The sequence below is a fragment of the Radiomyces spectabilis genome (genome assembly GCF_025331425.1).
Source record: "Radiomyces spectabilis strain NRRL 2753 chromosome Unknown BYT42scaffold_13, whole genome shotgun sequence".
NCBI classification, from domain to species: domain Eukaryota; kingdom Fungi; phylum Mucoromycota; class Mucoromycetes; order Mucorales; family Radiomycetaceae; genus Radiomyces; species Radiomyces spectabilis.
Window position 1 is genome coordinate 1,127,102 of NW_026251938.1, and position 16,689 is coordinate 1,143,790.

A 16,689-nucleotide genomic window follows, 5' to 3' on the forward strand; every position below is an offset into this window, starting at 1 on the left:
GTAGCACAGTTTTTGTGCCCTTATAAAAAATATCGAATTTCAAGCAAAAAAGCTTCCTTGGCTCAGTCGGTAGAGCGTCAGTCTCATAATCTGAAGGTCGCCAGTTCGATCCTGGCAGGGAGCATCTTTTTTGTTTGAAACCCTCGGTTATTTTTTTTTGCACGTCTTTGTGCTTTCCAAGTTTTACTGGATGTTTCCGGATCTGGAAAATAAAAGTAAAGTAAAAGATTTTTTCTCACTTAAAGGTGAGTGAACACACGTCCGTTTTGGGCTATTGCTCGCCCTGGGATCTATGGGGAGGCTCAATTGAGAAAAAGGACAGGTTAAAAAACAAATGCAAATAGCGTGTAGAAAGCATGGGGTGGCAAACAAGCACAAAAAAAAATTGAGACAGAAGTAGAAGAGAGAAGTAAGGTATTCGGTCAGCCAAGTTCATTTGACGATATGAGCCAAGGCAGAAATTCGGTGCGGGAAGCAAAGGAAACAGAGTGAGTCAAATCATACTCAGCAGGATTAACGTGCCAAGCTCAAGAAAAAAGAGAGATAGAGGGAGCCAGTTAGCCAGAAGTCGGGCAAAATGGTTGTCACAATGAAGGGCTTTCCTTGACAATTTGGTGAGGAGATAGTCCATTGCATCAGGAGTTGTATCGGGAGGGAGACAAATAAGCCGATCTGGCTTGAACTTACTAAAGAGTTTATGTAAATGCGATCCACAACGGAAGCAAATAGAATTAAAATTAAGTAGCAAAAAAAGAAGCACAACACCACCTTTCACATCGACCCAAAAGCGTAGGATAGCATGCATGAAGATAAAGCTTTGGATATGTTACGTTTGTGTCAGTTATGCTGCAGATAATTGTTGAGAAAATAGAAAGTTGCATTAATTTAGACAGATCCGGTGCACATGGTTCCCATCATCGATTACAATTACTATCTTCTTAACTGGTCGGGTGATTTTACTTTTACAAATGGAGTTTTAATTATATTTTTAAAAATAGCAGATTTTACATATTTGTGTTGTCATTTATTGAAAATTGATATATATATCCAACTTCTCTCTTTTTTTTCGATTCCTTTTTTCTTTATATACACACATTATTGAATGTCTATACCAACTTATGATTTTTTATCTCACATATTCAACAATGAAAAAAAGACAATACAATATTTAACTAATCATAAAGTTATCAATGATCAAAAAATTTGCTGTAATACGATTATGACAAAATATGAATCCAAAAAGATAAAATGTAATTTATGTGGAGATATTCAAACGATATTCAAAAACACTATCTTCTACAAAAAAAACAAAAAAGTCAATGATATACTTTTATTATTTTATTTGTTTTTAACAAAAACACCATCGTCTACAATTTTATTACATTACAAAAACAGATTTTCATCAAAAACAATTACAAATATAAAAAAACTCTATTATGTCATATTATCATTTGATCTTATAAAAAAAGAAAATAATTTTGATGATGAAATAATATTAAATATCAACGATGAAAATAAGATCGAAAAAATAGGTGGAAAAGATATTATTGTTCAAATTGATGAGTCAAAGTTTACAAAAAAGAAATATGGAAAAGGATCTGGAAAAGATGGAAAATGGGTATTAGGAGGGGTAGAAAAAACAAATGAAAGAAAAATATTTATGGTTATTGTAAAAGATAGAACAGAAAATACATTACTTGATGTTATCACCAAAAATGTGAAAAATGGATCTATTATATATACAGATCTATGGAAATCATATCACAATTTAAAAGATTTCGGTTATAAACATAAGACTGTCAACCATAAAAAAGAATTTAAAACAAAAGAAGGTATTAATACAAATACAATCGAAGGTAATTGGGCATCTGTAAAATATCATATTAAGCCTAGCAACAGAAAAGAAAATCTTTTACAATTATATTTGGATGAATATATTTGGAGAAGAAGAAATCAAAATTGTATTTGGTTTGCTTTTTTAAACGCAATTAAAGAATATCAAAAATAAAAATAAATCCATTTCATATCATGTATCTACAAATCGATATTACAAATAGATATACACAGATTACCATATCAGTATATTTTAAATTCCGATTTAGTCCCCATTTGTATTGTTCCATTCAGCCATTATTGGCTATGTCACTCTTTCTTCCCTACCGAACTCGACCAAACCAGGCATCCAAATGACATTATTGTTAGTCCTGACACACACTGATCACATACATTGGGTCATCCCATTAAACAACGCGGCCTGATTTAGCGTTTTTAATCTTATTCTTCCTTCTCTCCTTTTTACAGGCAGGCGTCCTTATTTTTTTTATTTCTTGTCTACCGGCGACTACGCTTTTCACAGCTCTGTATTTCCGTTCGTTTTACTCTAATGATTTTCCTCGTGCGTTCGTTAGATGTTTTTTCTTCTGCAAACTCATGAGAGCAATAATTTGCGACAGGCAAATGCTCAAGGTGTCATAGTTTACCTAAAGTTTTAAGTTTGATGACTTGGCTCTGGTTATAAAAGACCAGCCGAAGATAATCTGGCTCTTTACTTTGGTGATATAAGAGCCTCGTAGCTACGTTCATATGTTTTGTTATAATGAAGTCTTGAACTCCTGGCAGAGCACCACAAGCCGGTTACGACAAAGCATTCATAGATAAAAAAAGGACTCTTCACGTTATCTGTTCCGGCATTCTCGGCACTTCATCCTTTTTTTTCCGTTTGGCGATGTGTTCAGATGAAACAAAAAAGTGTCCTGCATGCTACTTTTACATCTGCCGCATGGAACACATTACGTGTGTTAGGTTGCTCACTACAGGGGTCGAACCTGTGACCTTGGCGTTATTAGCACCACGCTCTAACCAACTGAGCTAAGCGAGCGACCCTTTTTCCGCTCTTCATCACTTTTTTCTCGTTTTTATAGCGGGAAAACTTTTAGCCGGAATTACACCTGTTCCACCCTCACCTAAATCCCTCCATCCATCATCCATCCGTTGCCACATCGTGCATCGATCCACTATCGACCTATCCCTGAAGTTTGAAATCGTTTCCATCGTTCTTCTTTGAGATATCTCCAGTTCAAGAAAAAGTGTATCAAAGAAACACAACGTTGATTTCAGCCAGTTCCATCGCCGAATCTCGTTTTCCGGTAACCGCTTCGATCCCCGCACCACCTTTTGTGTCCGAACCGGACTCCAATTCTGAATTTCGCCCGCCGACGTCGCATCCCAACTCGATGTCCACCACCACTCCACCTGAACAATTTGCGGCCATGCAGGCCCAAATTACTTACCTGGCTGCGCAAGTCACTACGCATCGTACGGAACTTGACCAGATCCGTCGCCTACTTGAAGAAAACCAGCAACTGCGTGATGAGAATGCTCAGTTGAAAGCCCAACTTGCTGCTGCTACTGCCAGCGCTCCTAAGCCTACTGTCCCCATTTCCCCCCTTACCACTGAGGCTGCAACATGTCCCACTCCAACCACTCCTACACCTTTGGGTTCTGATGAATCCACCTGGGCCACTGTGTCCAAAAAAATCCGCCCTCCGCGTATTAAGCGCACTGTCCGAAGCTTGGCTGCTTCAGTCCGTACTTTCAAGGAAGCTGAAGGCCCTGGTGGCTTCCAGTACCTCTACATCCCTCGTTCCCGCAGACTCACCCGCCAAGAAGCCCGTTCTCGTCTTCGCCGCCTTGGAATCGACCCCTATAGAATTCTAGACATAACTTTCCCTGCTCGCTCTGTTGTTGGACTTCTTATCCACAACCAGTACCGTCCCTCCGTTCTTGCCACACTTGAAAAGCATACCATTAAGCCCTTCCTTGATTTTGACCCTCTTGATCCTGTCCACCTTGCTGATCCCGAAATCAAAAGTTTGCCACTTGAGGAACAACACCTGTTTGCCGAGACCCTTCACCATAGTCGATGCGAAAAAGCCGTGGCCCGCCTTCCTTACCACCTTGCCTCGCCCATTGCCCGCTCCTTTCTAGATGATGCTATCTTTAATGAGGCAGATGTTTCTCGCATTCTGAGTTCCTGCCGAGGTGCTCCCGTTTCCCCTGCCGAAGAAAAGTCTTCTGATCCTGATACCGATATGGTCGATGCTAAAAGTGAACGCGCCCAAGCCCGTAGCGGCACACTTTAAAGATGATTGATCCCAATCACCCCTTCACTCCTTCCTTGTCAACCTCTCTTGCCACTCATTCTCGATCGCCCCCACCCCCAACCCCACCCACTCCCACCCCTCACTTCCGCATCGGCCTATGGAATGCCAATGGCCTCCAAGCCTCCTTGGTCGATGATATCCTCCAACACTGCCAGTCCTTTTCTCTCCTTTTCATCACTGAAACCTGGTTACTTTCCCCAGCTCGACTCCGTACTTCTTGGTCTCAGTACCATTTGTATGGTAGCCCTGTTGCGGGTAATTTCCGTGGTTCTCATGGTATTTCTGCTCTTGTTTCCCCCAGCTTTCCTTTCCACATTGTTCAATTCCCAATAACGTCACCTCATGCCCTTGGGCTCCAGATCGGCCCTTCACTCCGGGTTGTTTGTATTTATCTGCCGCCCTCCCTCACGCCTGATGAAGTCCTTGCCGCTTTGAACGCAATCCCACTGACCAATGATACCATCATTTGTGGTGATCTCAATGCTCGCCTGGGCGCTCTCACAGGTGATCATCGCTCCAATACCCGCGGATCACTACTACAAGACTGGGTAGAAGAACGTAATCTCCAGATTCTCAACATCTCTTTAGCATATGGTATTCCCACTTTTCTCAACTACCGGAATGAACAGCTCCATAGCAGCATCGTCGACTATTTTCTTACCAATGTGCCTCAACTTTCCACTCCCTCGCTAAAAATCTATTCTGAACTCCACCTTGGCTCCGACCACAAACTGTTGGCCTTATCCTTTGCCTACTCTGACCCCACTACTCTTGTTCACACGTCTCCTTCTTCTTCTTCAAGCCGTCGCCTCTGGAATCTATCGCGATTACAAGAAACGGACGTGCATCGCTTATATGTTGACACTTTTCACTCCCTGTCAGACCGTCTTCTTACACAACTCCAGGATCTTTCTCAAAACCCGCCTTCCACTCGACCACCGATCGACCAACTGAACTCCGATCTCAACGATCATATCTACACTGCGCTGGACAAATCGGTCTGTCGTCGTGCACCCCGGCCTCCTTCATGGAAATCATTTTGGAATACAGAGCTCCAAGCCCTCGCAGATGAAAGAGAACGTTGCTACCGTCGCTGGCATCGAGCCATTGGTCTGGACAAAGTCCCATGGTGGGATCGCCTCCAACACGCTGCTGCCCGTTTCCGTTGTGCTGTACGATACGCTAAGCGTCAGGCTTGGCGCGCCTTTTGCGATCACTTGGCCCGTGGGGATTTCTCGCGTGCAACTGCAACCATCAAAAGCATCCGCAATCGCCGCAACCAACAGGTACGCTTTACTCATCCTGATGGCCCAGCTATTGGTGCCCAAGTGCTCCGCGACCATATGGCGACTGTTTACTCTGGTCAACATTTGCCACGCACCCGACCACCACTGCCACCTGCACCCAGCCAGTCTCTCCCTTTCGATCTCGCATCTACATCCCTTTCGCATGCGTTTACCAGAGAGAATATCATTGCCACTTTGAAACGACTTCCACGCCGAAAAGCCCCAGGTCCAGATGATTTTCGTGCCGAAATGTTGATACCGATCGCAGACTCTCTTGCCCCTTTGCTGACCCACCTGTTTACCATCTGCACCCAATGGTCTTATACTCCCACAGTGTGGCGTCATGCCCAGGTAGTTCCTATCCACAAGAAAGGTGCCCCTCACGATCCTGCCAACTTCCGCCCGATTTCACTGACCTCGATTGTACGCAAACTTTTCGAGATGATTCTCTTACCTACATTGGAAACCACCGCCCCACCTCTAGACGTTGCCCAAGGGGGATTTCGCCATCAACGTAGTGCTCTGGATCAAGCCCTCTGTCTACACGACTTGATGCGGGCCTACCGCGATCGCCACAACCACTACCCTGTCGTTGCTTTTTTGGACATTAAGGCCGCTTACGATACTGTTGACCGCCGGGTTGTCTGGCAGACTTTACTTGCCTCTTCCACGCCTCTTGTACTTGTCTCGCTACTAGCGCACATGTTCGATGATGTTTCCGTCACAGTTCTCTTGCAAAACCAAGCCTCCACTCCTTTTACTCCGTCTACTGGTGTGCTACAAGGGTCTGTGCTCAGCCCGTTTCTTTACTCTTTATATATCAATACGCTGCCTGCTCTTTTGCGATCTGCTGCCTCAAATTCTACCACAGCGGTGCCCTCCACATCACCATCGAGACCACCTCGCTACGATGCTTTTGCGCCCAATGGCTTACCGTTTGGACCCATCCCATCTGACAGTGACCCCATTGCCTCGTCGACTCCCATCAACTGCCTGTTGTATGCGGACGACATTGCTTTGGTTGGATCAGCCCGCGAGGTACAACACATGCTCACCCTTGCTGAAACCCACTCTCATGTCCTGGGCTATAAATGGAGTCCTCCTAAATGTGCCATCCTAAATGCGCCTGTTCCCACGTCTCGTAGCTTTGTCCCTCTCTCCCTGTATGGTGATTCGCTCCCTGCAGTGGATGAATTTATCTATCTTGGCATTCCGTTCCACTCCAAAGGTCTGGCCACTGCTGCTCTGATCCGACATCGAGCACGCAGCACTTTCTTGGCAATGTCCCAGCTTAACGCTATGGGCCTAAATCGCAATGGTTTCCCACTTTTATTTTCTGCACGAATCTACGCAACTTTCATCCGACCCAAACTGGAATATGGTCTCTCAATCGCACACTTACTCCAAAAAGACCATAAAGAGCTCGCCCGTGTCCAAGATCGATGCCTTCGCATGATAGTGGGCGGCCATAAGAGTGCTTCTACTCAAGTGCTGGTTCACATCTGCAACCTCCCGAGCATGTCATTCCGCGCTGATACCTTGGTCCTGAAATTCTGCCTGCGGATGAGCTACCTGCCCGATGATTGCCTCATGCCTCTTGTTTCTTCGTCTGTGCGTTTGTCACTGCTGTCACGCCTCCAAGAACGTCCAATTGTGGTCGATCATCCTGCTGAACAGATGTCTTCCTCACGCCTTACCACTTGGCTACGCAATTATCGGCAACGTCACTTCACTGCTTTCCTGACCAGTACCCAAAGAGTTCTAATTCGAGCCTGCCGCCCTACCCTGATAGTGGATCCAATACTCTACGTCCCTGCTTCGCGAGCTGATCGTAGCCGCTTAGTGCGATGGCGTATGGGCTGGCTACCGGGGAAACCTCGTCCTTGTCGCTGTGGCTTCAGTACTACCACCCGTTCCCATCTCATGGAGTGCCCTGTTGTCCCTTCCCAACTTTGGTTCTCCCTTCCATCCTGTGTTCCAAATTTTCCTGGCGTTCGCATTGATTACGTTTTGAATCAACTGCCTCTTTCCCGTTCCGCCTCGGCACCAACTTATTGGTCAGACCTTTGCACCATCCTCTGGCACTTTGACCAGCTCTGTAACCCTGACGGAGATTACACAAGTGATCCTACCCCCGGCCAAGTCTGGATAGACCTCTCGCCTCCTACTGCCTCTCGCGAATCGCGCCTGGAACTGCCTCTGGCATCTTCCTCCCACTGCGACACCATCTAAGCACGTTGCGGAGGGGACCATGTAGTGAAAGGTAGCTTAGTAGCCTGTGTTCCTCTACTCTCTCACCCTACTTTTTTTCTTCCATCTTTTTGTGATCTATAGATGTTTTTTTCGTTTTATTTCTTAACTGTCCCATAGGGTAGCCGATATCGATTTCATAATCATTAAGGCCATACCCCTCAATAAACATATACATTTTCGACTGAGCTAAGCGAGCTTCCTTGATTTTGATGCTTGTAAGGAAATGATAATCCAAAGCCACATCACGTGACTTGTCCAATGAAATGTCGTAGAATTCAGCGGGTGCCCAATATTTTTCCAATTTTCGCTCGTCATTTGACCATACGCGTTGTGCACCATTGCTTGCTCGATTAATGTGGTCATACAGCTGGGTATTATGCCATACATCAGGTGCAAATTTTTAATGCGTACAATGGCCCTATTGGTATTATCGGTACGATTGAATAAGCCTCTTAAAGAGTCCATCTGGGCAACCGAAAGATTTACAACTTAAGGGGCAGGTATTGCTCCGATCGTAGGAAATTATGGTGATCAAGTGTTTTTTCGCCTATTTCGGCACCAATGGTATAAGAACCAATGCACAATCGCAACAGCAATGATTGCATTAACACATATCAGCTATATAAACAAGGAAGGAAATGTCAACAAAGATACAAACAGTATGTTCGGAAGCTGTCAACAATCAGAGCTAAGCAACGACGTAACCTAAACTAACAACTTCCGATAAATGTGTCTCCAGCGCCCCAAATACGCCGCAATCTGGTTGCAAACTTATTCAAAGATGTCATTAATTAAACAAATGAGGTTAAACCTTATAGTGTTACCATCAACGCGACAAAGCTTAAGTTGCGGGATTCCTCCTGCTTACTTGTATGGTCTTGCTTTATGCGAAAGAGAGATTGCCGGCAAATTTGTCGTACCCTCTGTACGCTCCCCCATTCGTAGAAAACATTAATTAAAAAATCCGTGAAAATAGAACTCATGTTTTAAGCGTCAATAGAGAGCTCGATCAAGCCCCTGACGGAACAAGCACGAGTTGTTCTTTTTGCGATTGCAACAAAAATCCAGTTCATTTTAAGGAACAGTCACATATGTGGACGGACAGCAGCGTTGTAGCCAGTGTATTTTTTCCCTATCTTCAATACCTAGCCATTCAATCACTTCTTGATCAGAAATTACAAGACATAATACCGGTGTTCGGGTATGGAACATCTGCATTCTAGAATCGCTACCTTACATGACCTATGGTCATCTCTCGGTGTACTTGCTGACGTCGATACCATGAACTACAAACTGCGAGTAAGACCACAGTGTACTATGCGTTTGCCCATTTGCATATCGGTTCATATCAGTTCAAATCGTGAATAGCATGTTTTCCATGAACTTGACAAAGTGATCCAGTACGAAAGACTTCAGAAACAATTATTGTCGGCGGATATTGAAGATACGCTGGTAAAGAAAAATTGTGGCATAAATTTTAATTCTCTGATTAAGCTGACACATGTTACGGCATTCCTCTTTTTTCCCTTTCTTTCCTGCTTCTCTTGTGCTTTTATCTCCTTCTATTTCTTTTTCAGACAAACATTGAAAGTGCATGTTGTATACTTGGGATTCCAACAGAGAACATTCTCGCTTCCAGCTTGTGTGAAGATATCGCTTCAGATGCGTTGCAACTTCAACAGTGTTTTCATCCTACATTTGCGAGACAAAGTGCTCTATCAGCATTGAGCTCCAGACTGATAAATGTATGTGGCTGCAATTGGTCATGCTAAGAATGTTTTTTAAACCCGCTTTTGCTTCTAGGAAATCCAGCAACGACGTTCACAAGTAAAGACATGGCTAGTCGAGATTTCACAGCTTACGGCAGAGTTAGCTGAAACTCATACGTTTAAATCATTCGAAGTAAGTTTGCCATCCGCATGGTTACTGCCAAAATGAAAAACGGTTATAGATTAACGAGAAAAAAAAATTAGGAGTACGAAGACGAGCTCAGCTGGGCAACTGTGCAATCCGTAAGTCATGGACAGTTTTGACATAAACCCCTATTTCCTTCTCCTCGCATGACTCCTCAAGTCTGACGATTTTTTTTTTACACATTTCTGTAGATCAGCTGCGCTTTACGCGACCTACTTCAACGACAAGTAAGATAGATAACGATTAGAACTTGCAATAAGCTTACTGACTTGACTTGATGATAGACATTGCGTAGAGATGAGTTCGAAGTTACAGCACAAGCAATCCACTTCTACTGGACGGTCTTGGGTTTTTCAATCAGCCATGATGATCCTATTGAAGTGGCGTTATCTCAAATCTTCCATAAGCTTTCATGCAATATAAACATCCATGTCAAACCATCGTTCCACGCGTCAGCCCCAGAGAAATTCATATATTATAGCCGAGACATGCCATCGCCGTTGCTGCTATCCACGGCCGTCATTGATGCTATGAAAGCTAAAGCAAGCTTACTGGAAGCGATGTATGATGAACGTCACAGACAATATACAAAATATATAAACAGCATACGCACCATCTGGGATGAATTGAATATTGCAGAGGATCGTCGCTGCGTTATCCGAGAATCTTTAGACGTCGATTATTTAAACGAGGTATGATGTCTAGTCTAAATTGAACAGAAATGTGCAAGTTAGGTGCCTGCGTATATGTATTTGCATTTTTGTTTATTGCATACATGTCTGTGTGCATAAGACGAAGTGCATGATTCCAGATCGCATTCTGATATTCACTTTTTCCCTTGTTATGCTTAGCTCCAAGTCGAATTTGAGAAAGTAAAATCCGTTGTACGAGCCATGACAGATGAGTATATCGAAAAGGTAAGGCAAATAATCGGTAAGATAGTTGCATTCTGGTGTCTAAGGCGGAGGCATCCATAGTTTAGGGCTAGGCTTGAAAATCTCTGGGATAAATGTCTGCTCACACCACAAGAGCGTGACGAATTCATATCTAAGCTTCATGAAAAGGGTAATTACTTGTGACGATCATTGAAATTATGGATATGTATTCAACAAATTATAGCGGACACGATGGACCAAGTGCGAGATATCGTGGATGAACATATCAAATACTTGCAGAAAATTCAGACAGAAAGCGAGCTTGTAGCGAGGTTAATGCAGCAGCGAAAAGATCTCATCCAGGTACAGTGTGTTGGCACTTATTTTGCTCATCACCAAATCACGTAACGTTGATTATCTGTTGTTACTAGAAAATGATCGACTTTGAAAAGAATGCGTCCGACCCAAAGCGTTTATTCCAGGCCTCTTTTCAATTGTTAGAAGAAGAGCGATGGCGTAATACATGTTTTCCGACGTTGTTACAGTTGGATGACAATCTGATTCAAGCTGTCCAGGATTTTGAACGAGTATCAGGGAAATGCTTCATGTATGGTGACCGGCGTTACATGGATACACTGGTGAGCTATGAATGAAGCTCTGTAACTGTTGAAGCCAGAATCTAACTATTATTATCAGTTGGAAGAAATTGCAGAGCGTGCGGCCAACCAAACATTTTTCGGTTTTTTAACTCCTGAACCATCTGAGCGTACAAACAGAAGCAGTTATGGCAAAAATCGATCGGTTACATCTACCAGTGTTTCATCAGTGCAAACAAAGAGAAGAACATTGGCCAAGGCGAAATCTTATACTGCGCAATCACCGCCTTCATCTGGTTCCCCTTCGTTTTCCAAGTCAATCCAACCTCCTAATCGAAGGCTAAGTGCCCCCAAAACATTGATTTCGCCCACAGTTACACCGAGTAGATCAACACATGCTGTGAAATCCAGAATGTCACCGGTTTCGATGAATCCTAAACCATCAGCTTCGATTTCTACGCATCGCTACTCAGAAAGCAAACGACCATCGACTCCCACGTTTGTATCCTCGAGCCAAACTCTTCGGAATAAGAGATCTTCGTCGAGTTTTACTGCGTTTAACCGAGCAGCCTCTTGCTCGCCGACCGACATGCCGCGGCGCCCAACTGGATCCAAAATGCCACCCACACCTCCTGCTGAAGTAGGAACAGGAAATGGCTCGACCTCCAAGGTATCGGCTGCTCCAACACCCAATGCGACAGGGTCAGCAACATATACATCTTTTACTACGGCTCGAACCGATGGAAAACGCCCGGTATCTATGCGAGCATCTCATATTCCAATTCCTATTGATAGCAGTATGAAATCTGCCTCTTTATCCTCGTCTGAAAATCAGAGCTCCGAAAGTGCTTCAAGCAGCCCTGTCAATTTTCGAATGTCTTTAGAATGTGCATAAATCCACCATGAAAATCGTAGCACTGCTTTGCGCGGGAAGTTTACGCTTCAACTTGGGCAGAATATTAGCATTTTCGGCTACTTGTATGTACGATACTCTCTCATATAGTATACCCATTCATAATGAAAATACACCAGTTCCATCCTTTGATTTCATTTTCATTTTCTTTCTATCGGACCTTCAAAATACAACTACTGACTTGCTGCTGCTTCGAATTGCAAGTGCCACTTTGTTCTATTCAACATAAAATTCCTCGCCATCATGGATGTTATCAAGGCAATGCAAAGTTACATTGATAAAATGATCAACGACGTCGTTGGAATGAAGGCTTTATTACTCGATATTGAAACTGTAAGTTGCTTATAACGTCGTTAAGTCACGCTTACTGATTCACATACCATTTAGACCCCAATAGTTTCTCTTGTATCAACACAGTCGGCATTGCTGACAAAGGAATGCTATCTTATTGATCGCATCGATAATCGAAATCGAGAAAAAATGAAGCATTTGAAATGCATATGCTTTCTACGACCGACACGCGAAAGTATCCAATACCTTGTTGAAGAATTACGAGAGCCTGCTTATGGCGATTATTACATATGTAGGTCACCAACGAAAGGAAAAACCGGTATTCATAAATGCGTATTGATTGAAATTATGCAATGGTAATAGATTTTAGTAATGTGCTACGTAAAGCAGACATCGAGCTTTTGGCCGAAGTAGACGAGCATGAAGTGGTGCGCGAAGTTCAGGCAAGTAACATAGAACATCTGATATGTATCGAAAGGAATGTGATGCTTATTATACTATAGGAATATTTCGGTGATTATCAAGCGATCAATCCAGATCTGTTTTCACTTGGTATGTCACCCACCCAGATTTTTGGCGACAGTGCAGCCACTTGGAATCCGGAGGCTTTCGACAAGTCTGTTCAAGGGATTTGTGCCGTTTTGTTGAGTCTCAAAAAGAAACCACTTATACGGTATGAAAAAGCCAGTCCACTGGCGCAGAGAATAGCTCAGGAGGTGCAGGTAGGATATAACTCATGATAGTATTTGATGAATCCATATATTGTTGACTAACGGATAAACATTGCAGCATCGTATTCAACAAGAAGGCCAGTTATTCGACTTCCGTCGTCCAGATACACCGCCTATCCTGTTGATTTTGGACCGTCGCAATGATCCAGTCACCCCGCTCCTCACGCAATGGACGTATCAAGCTATGGTTCATGAATTGATCGGTATCCACCATGGCCGCGTCGATATGTCCAACGTACCTGATATCCGAAACGAATTAAAGGTAGTCAATTATTATTGCAGGATCGACGAAAACAGTGTCTAATGTTTATAATGCCATGTTTCAGGAAATCGTCTTGTCGCCAGATCAAGATCCATTTTTTAGAAAATCGATGTATCTCAATCTCGGCGATCTGGGAGCTACTATCAAACAATACGTCGACGAATACCAAACGAAAACAAAATCCAACATGAATATTGAATCTATTGCAGATATGAAACGCTTTGTTGAAGAATATCCCGAATTTCGTAAACTATCTGGCAACGTATCCAAGCATGTAGCCCTAGTCAGCGAGTTGAGTCGAAGGGTATCCCAAGAAAAGCTTCTGGAGACCAGCGAGCTGGAACAGAACCTTGCTTGCAATGAGAACCACAACAACGACCTCAAGGTAGGAAATGAGAGGGCAGGGGGGAAATTAAAGCATGATGCATTGAGATGTAAAGTGACTGTAATTTCTTTTGCCTCTTTAGATGATCCAACAACTGATTGAAAACGAGCAAATATCGGACGACGCCAAAGTACGACTGGTGTTATTGTATGCTTTACGATATGAGAAAGCTCCCAACAATTCGATCAAGAGCTTGGTTGATCTGTTAGATCAAGTAGGAGTGAGCGAACAGAAAAGCGCGGTAAGTGCACTCTACGGGTCGTATGCTGAGGTTATTGGATATTCATCAGGTTGTGTTTGACAGTTAGTACCGGCCATACTGTTTTATGCTGGTTACCAACAGCGTCAAGATGATTTGTTTTCAAATCAAACGTTTTTATCCCGAGGTAAAAGTGCTCTCAAAGGCTTGAAGGGAGTGGAGAATGTATATACCCAGCACACTCCTTTATTGGGCGAGACTTTGGATCTCTTGATCAAGGCTCGCCTCAGGGATACTAGTTATCCTTGTGTCAGCGGCAACGATATGATTCCCAAGGAGAGGTAATAATCAAAACGAGTTTTACAGTAGTGCTCGCAAGTAATGGCTACTAAAACGATCACATGCACAACGTAGGCCGCAAGATATCATTGTGTTTATGTGCGGAGGAACGACTTACGAAGAAGCTCGATACGTAGCACAACTGAATGCAGCTGTACCAGGTATTCGGATCGTGCTTGGCGGTACCAATATTCACAACTCTAAAAGGTCAGTCATATGGTGGCATGACTCTATGGCATATATCCTAAATAACCGCGACATGATATGATGCTAGTTTTCTCGATCAAATCAATCGTATCGGAGAAGCATACATGAACCTTAGACCTTCTAGTTCCCGACGTGGCATACGCTCGTAAAAAAGAAGGGGAATGACTCCTTGTATAATATCCCGGATTTATGTTCAAACTGGAATCGAAAGGTTTATTTTACAGTGAGTTGTAAAAGCGGAATGACTTTTAACGATGTATTGATGAGATAAAAAGTAAAAATAAAAGAAATTGCGCGAGATGTTCATTGTTTATGAGTATGTATCCACCAAGGTATCTCTTAATTCGTTCACGATGGCGGTGGGCTGAGCATCCTGCAACTTGAAGATACTTTCCATAACGCTGAGTTCCGTTGAAGTGGTGTCCATACCAGCGAATGCCGACCAATCGTTCACGACACAACCGGCACCAATGACATCAGAACCGCGGTTCACAGTACCAGCAACAAGGGGGATTTGAAGCAATGAAGATAATTCGTCCTGGTCTTGGATCGACGTACGGGGATGTACTAAACCACCTTGGTTGCTCAATGCACAGTATGATCCAACCAAAACGTTATCGGCGATAGTTTGTCTGAACACTTCGACTTTAAGTGTATCTGCAATAATTTCTTCTGTTTCCTAATAATACCAAAAAACCGCTTTAGAAAACCGCAACATCCATGCCACAACCAAGACGCTTCCTGTTGTACTTACTCTGTCAATATCAGGATGAACGAGAGCAACGTAATCATTGCAAGCAATGACGTTGCCTAATGCTGACAAGCGTTCTTCGACACGTTGAACGGCAATTTGGTCAGGTAGGGAGTTGCGCAAATGTTGAAGTTCTTGATCGGTAGTGGTGCTGGGCACAAGCAAACCATGCTTGTTACCGGCAGTCAAACGGCCAACAATGCGAGTTCCTGCAATGGATGTGTGGATAACAGGAATAACATCACCTAATTCACCCTCGAAAACACTGTGTGCATAAATGCATTAGTAAGATCCTAACCTACTTCCCTCAACAACACATTCAGCCACGCACCTGTAAAAGTTCTCGGAACCTCCCAATGCCACAAGACAGTAAGAGTTGGTCAAACGAGAGAATACACCAATCTCGTTGCTATTTTCGAATTGAGCGCCTAGATTACTTGGATCAGCACAATATCGGGTAATGACGAGCTGATTTTTCTACTTACGAACAGCCATTGTAGATAAAGTGGAAGAAGTCGAGCCGAAAAAAAGCTTTTATAAATTTTTTTAACCTTGATACTGCATCCAATAAAATTGAATTATTGTGACTTTACAAATGTCTCCGCAGCAAAAAGAAAAAAAAATCACGAATAAATTCGTCTCTGCAAGAATGCCTTGGCTCCGACAACCTGATTGGTTCCGCAGTCGCACCGCAAAGGGTTGAAGTGCTGTGATGACGGATTGCAGGACTTTCGTGAACTACGCCACTTCCGTGCTGCGGTTACACTACATATCATTCACTTGAATGAGTAGATATCGTAGAACCACTTACACCAGCCACATTTATTTGGTAATCACTTCGAAAATTAATAAGCCAAGCATTCATGAATGGCAGCACCGCTGCTACCGCAGGTGAGCTTCTGCGGGTACCGAGCATTATTGTCAGACAAAGTTCTGGTGTGAAAGGTAAGAATCTAAGCCAACATTCGGCATAGTCGCTAGAGGAAGGAGAGTACTACCCTGACAATAGACAAAGTTCCACCAAGGTTGTCCCAGAACTCCGGATAAAATATTTTGCCTCGATGCCTCCCAAAGTTATTGTGCAAGTTATCTTTGGTTCGGGACATAGTCCCCTTCTCCATCAATATGCAGAAGCTTCTCCCCTAAAATAGTCATGCCCAAAGAAAGTTGAAACGGAAAAAATCGCATTTTTTCTTCTAGGCGGACCACAAGAGGGTTCAGCGGACAAAGGGAGGGTAGGGTTATTGTGATTACTTACATCGACTTGGCCTAAACGACAACTGACATTCATAAACTGCTTTTGGTATTGAAGAACATGCAAAGGTCACCTGGGGTTTTTCTCTTTTTGAAAATGTATGACGCACCCAAATAAACCTATATTTTGCCGATTAAAAATCACAAGTACAACTAACGATTCGTCGTGTAAATAATTAGAGTCGGTTTTGACTTTCTTTGCCAGCGAAATAAACCCGATAAAATGTTCAGGTTCCTTGGCGTGATATAAACCACCTCTTGACATGATTA

At 43.3% G+C, this 16,689-nt stretch overlaps 5 protein-coding genes and 2 non-coding genes across 7 annotated transcripts; 4 read left to right on the forward strand and 3 right to left on the reverse strand.

Moving 5' to 3' along the window:
• The first annotated feature begins 51 nt into the window (after positions 1–51).
• Positions 52–124, forward strand: BYT42DRAFT_t125. The gene has a single exon. It is a non-coding gene; the product is annotated as a tRNA-Met (tRNA).
• Positions 125–248: 124 nt separating this feature from the next.
• Positions 249–904, reverse strand: BYT42DRAFT_585152 (uncharacterized protein; the record flags this gene model as incomplete). The annotated part of the gene is made up of 1 exon (XM_051569954.1): positions 249–904. A coding segment is annotated over exon 1 (307 nt), but the record flags the coding sequence as incomplete, so codon positions are not given.
• Positions 905–2,804: 1,900 nt separating this feature from the next.
• On the reverse strand, positions 2,805–2,878 carry BYT42DRAFT_t126. Its single transcript has one exon. It is a non-coding gene; the product is annotated as a tRNA-Ile (tRNA).
• A 220-nt stretch (positions 2,879–3,098) lies between these two features.
• BYT42DRAFT_585157 (uncharacterized protein) lies at positions 3,099–4,287 on the forward strand. Its single transcript, XM_051569955.1, has one exon. The coding sequence runs from the start codon at positions 3,234–3,236 to the stop codon at positions 4,140–4,142; it is 909 nt and encodes a 302-aa protein (XP_051419874.1). The 5' UTR covers positions 3,099–3,233; the 3' UTR covers positions 4,143–4,287.
• A 4,618-nt stretch (positions 4,288–8,905) lies between these two features.
• On the forward strand, positions 8,906–11,982 carry BYT42DRAFT_617635 (microtubule associated protein-domain-containing protein; the record flags this gene model as incomplete). The annotated part of the gene is made up of 12 exons (XM_051572199.1): positions 8,906–9,001; positions 9,071–9,154; positions 9,280–9,447; positions 9,506–9,604; positions 9,676–9,714; positions 9,808–9,843; positions 9,901–10,308; positions 10,468–10,533; positions 10,594–10,681; positions 10,736–10,854; positions 10,923–11,129; positions 11,188–11,982. The coding sequence occupies 12 exons, from the start codon at positions 8,906–8,908 to the stop codon at positions 11,980–11,982; spliced, it is 2,205 nt and encodes a 734-aa protein (XP_051419875.1).
• A 261-nt stretch (positions 11,983–12,243) lies between these two features.
• On the forward strand, positions 12,244–14,475 carry BYT42DRAFT_503571 (Sec1-like protein; the record flags this gene model as incomplete). The annotated part of the gene is made up of 9 exons (XM_051564914.1): positions 12,244–12,333; positions 12,388–12,583; positions 12,655–12,728; positions 12,795–13,013; positions 13,081–13,284; positions 13,349–13,669; positions 13,752–13,910; positions 13,974–14,209; positions 14,283–14,475. 9 exons carry the CDS (start codon positions 12,244–12,246, stop codon positions 14,473–14,475), a joined length of 1,692 nt encoding a protein of 563 aa, XP_051419876.1.
• Positions 14,476–14,600: 125 nt separating this feature from the next.
• Positions 14,601–15,739, reverse strand: BYT42DRAFT_585176 (eukaryotic translation initiation factor 6). The gene is made up of 4 exons (XM_051569956.1): positions 15,651–15,739; positions 15,497–15,593; positions 15,169–15,430; positions 14,601–15,093 (listed from the first exon to the last, which is right to left on the reverse strand). The coding sequence occupies exons 1-4, from the start codon at positions 15,658–15,660 to the stop codon at positions 14,725–14,727; spliced, it is 738 nt and encodes a 245-aa protein (XP_051419877.1). The 5' UTR covers positions 15,661–15,739; the 3' UTR covers positions 14,601–14,724.
• Positions 15,740–16,689: the final 950 nt, after the last annotated feature.

Coding starts and splice junctions, on each gene's coding strand:
- BYT42DRAFT_585157 (XM_051569955.1), top strand. CDS start 3,234: ATGTCCACCACCACTCCACCTGAACAATTTGCGGCCATGCAGGCCCAA.
- BYT42DRAFT_585176 (XM_051569956.1), bottom strand. Junction 15,431..15,496: donor GGTTCCGAGAACTTTTACAG/GTGCGTGGCTGA, acceptor TTATGCACACAG/TGTTTTCGAGGGTGAATTAG. Junction 15,094..15,168: donor TTCATCCTGATATTGACAGA/GTAAGTACAACA, acceptor TGGTATTATTAG/GAAACAGAAGAAATTATTGC.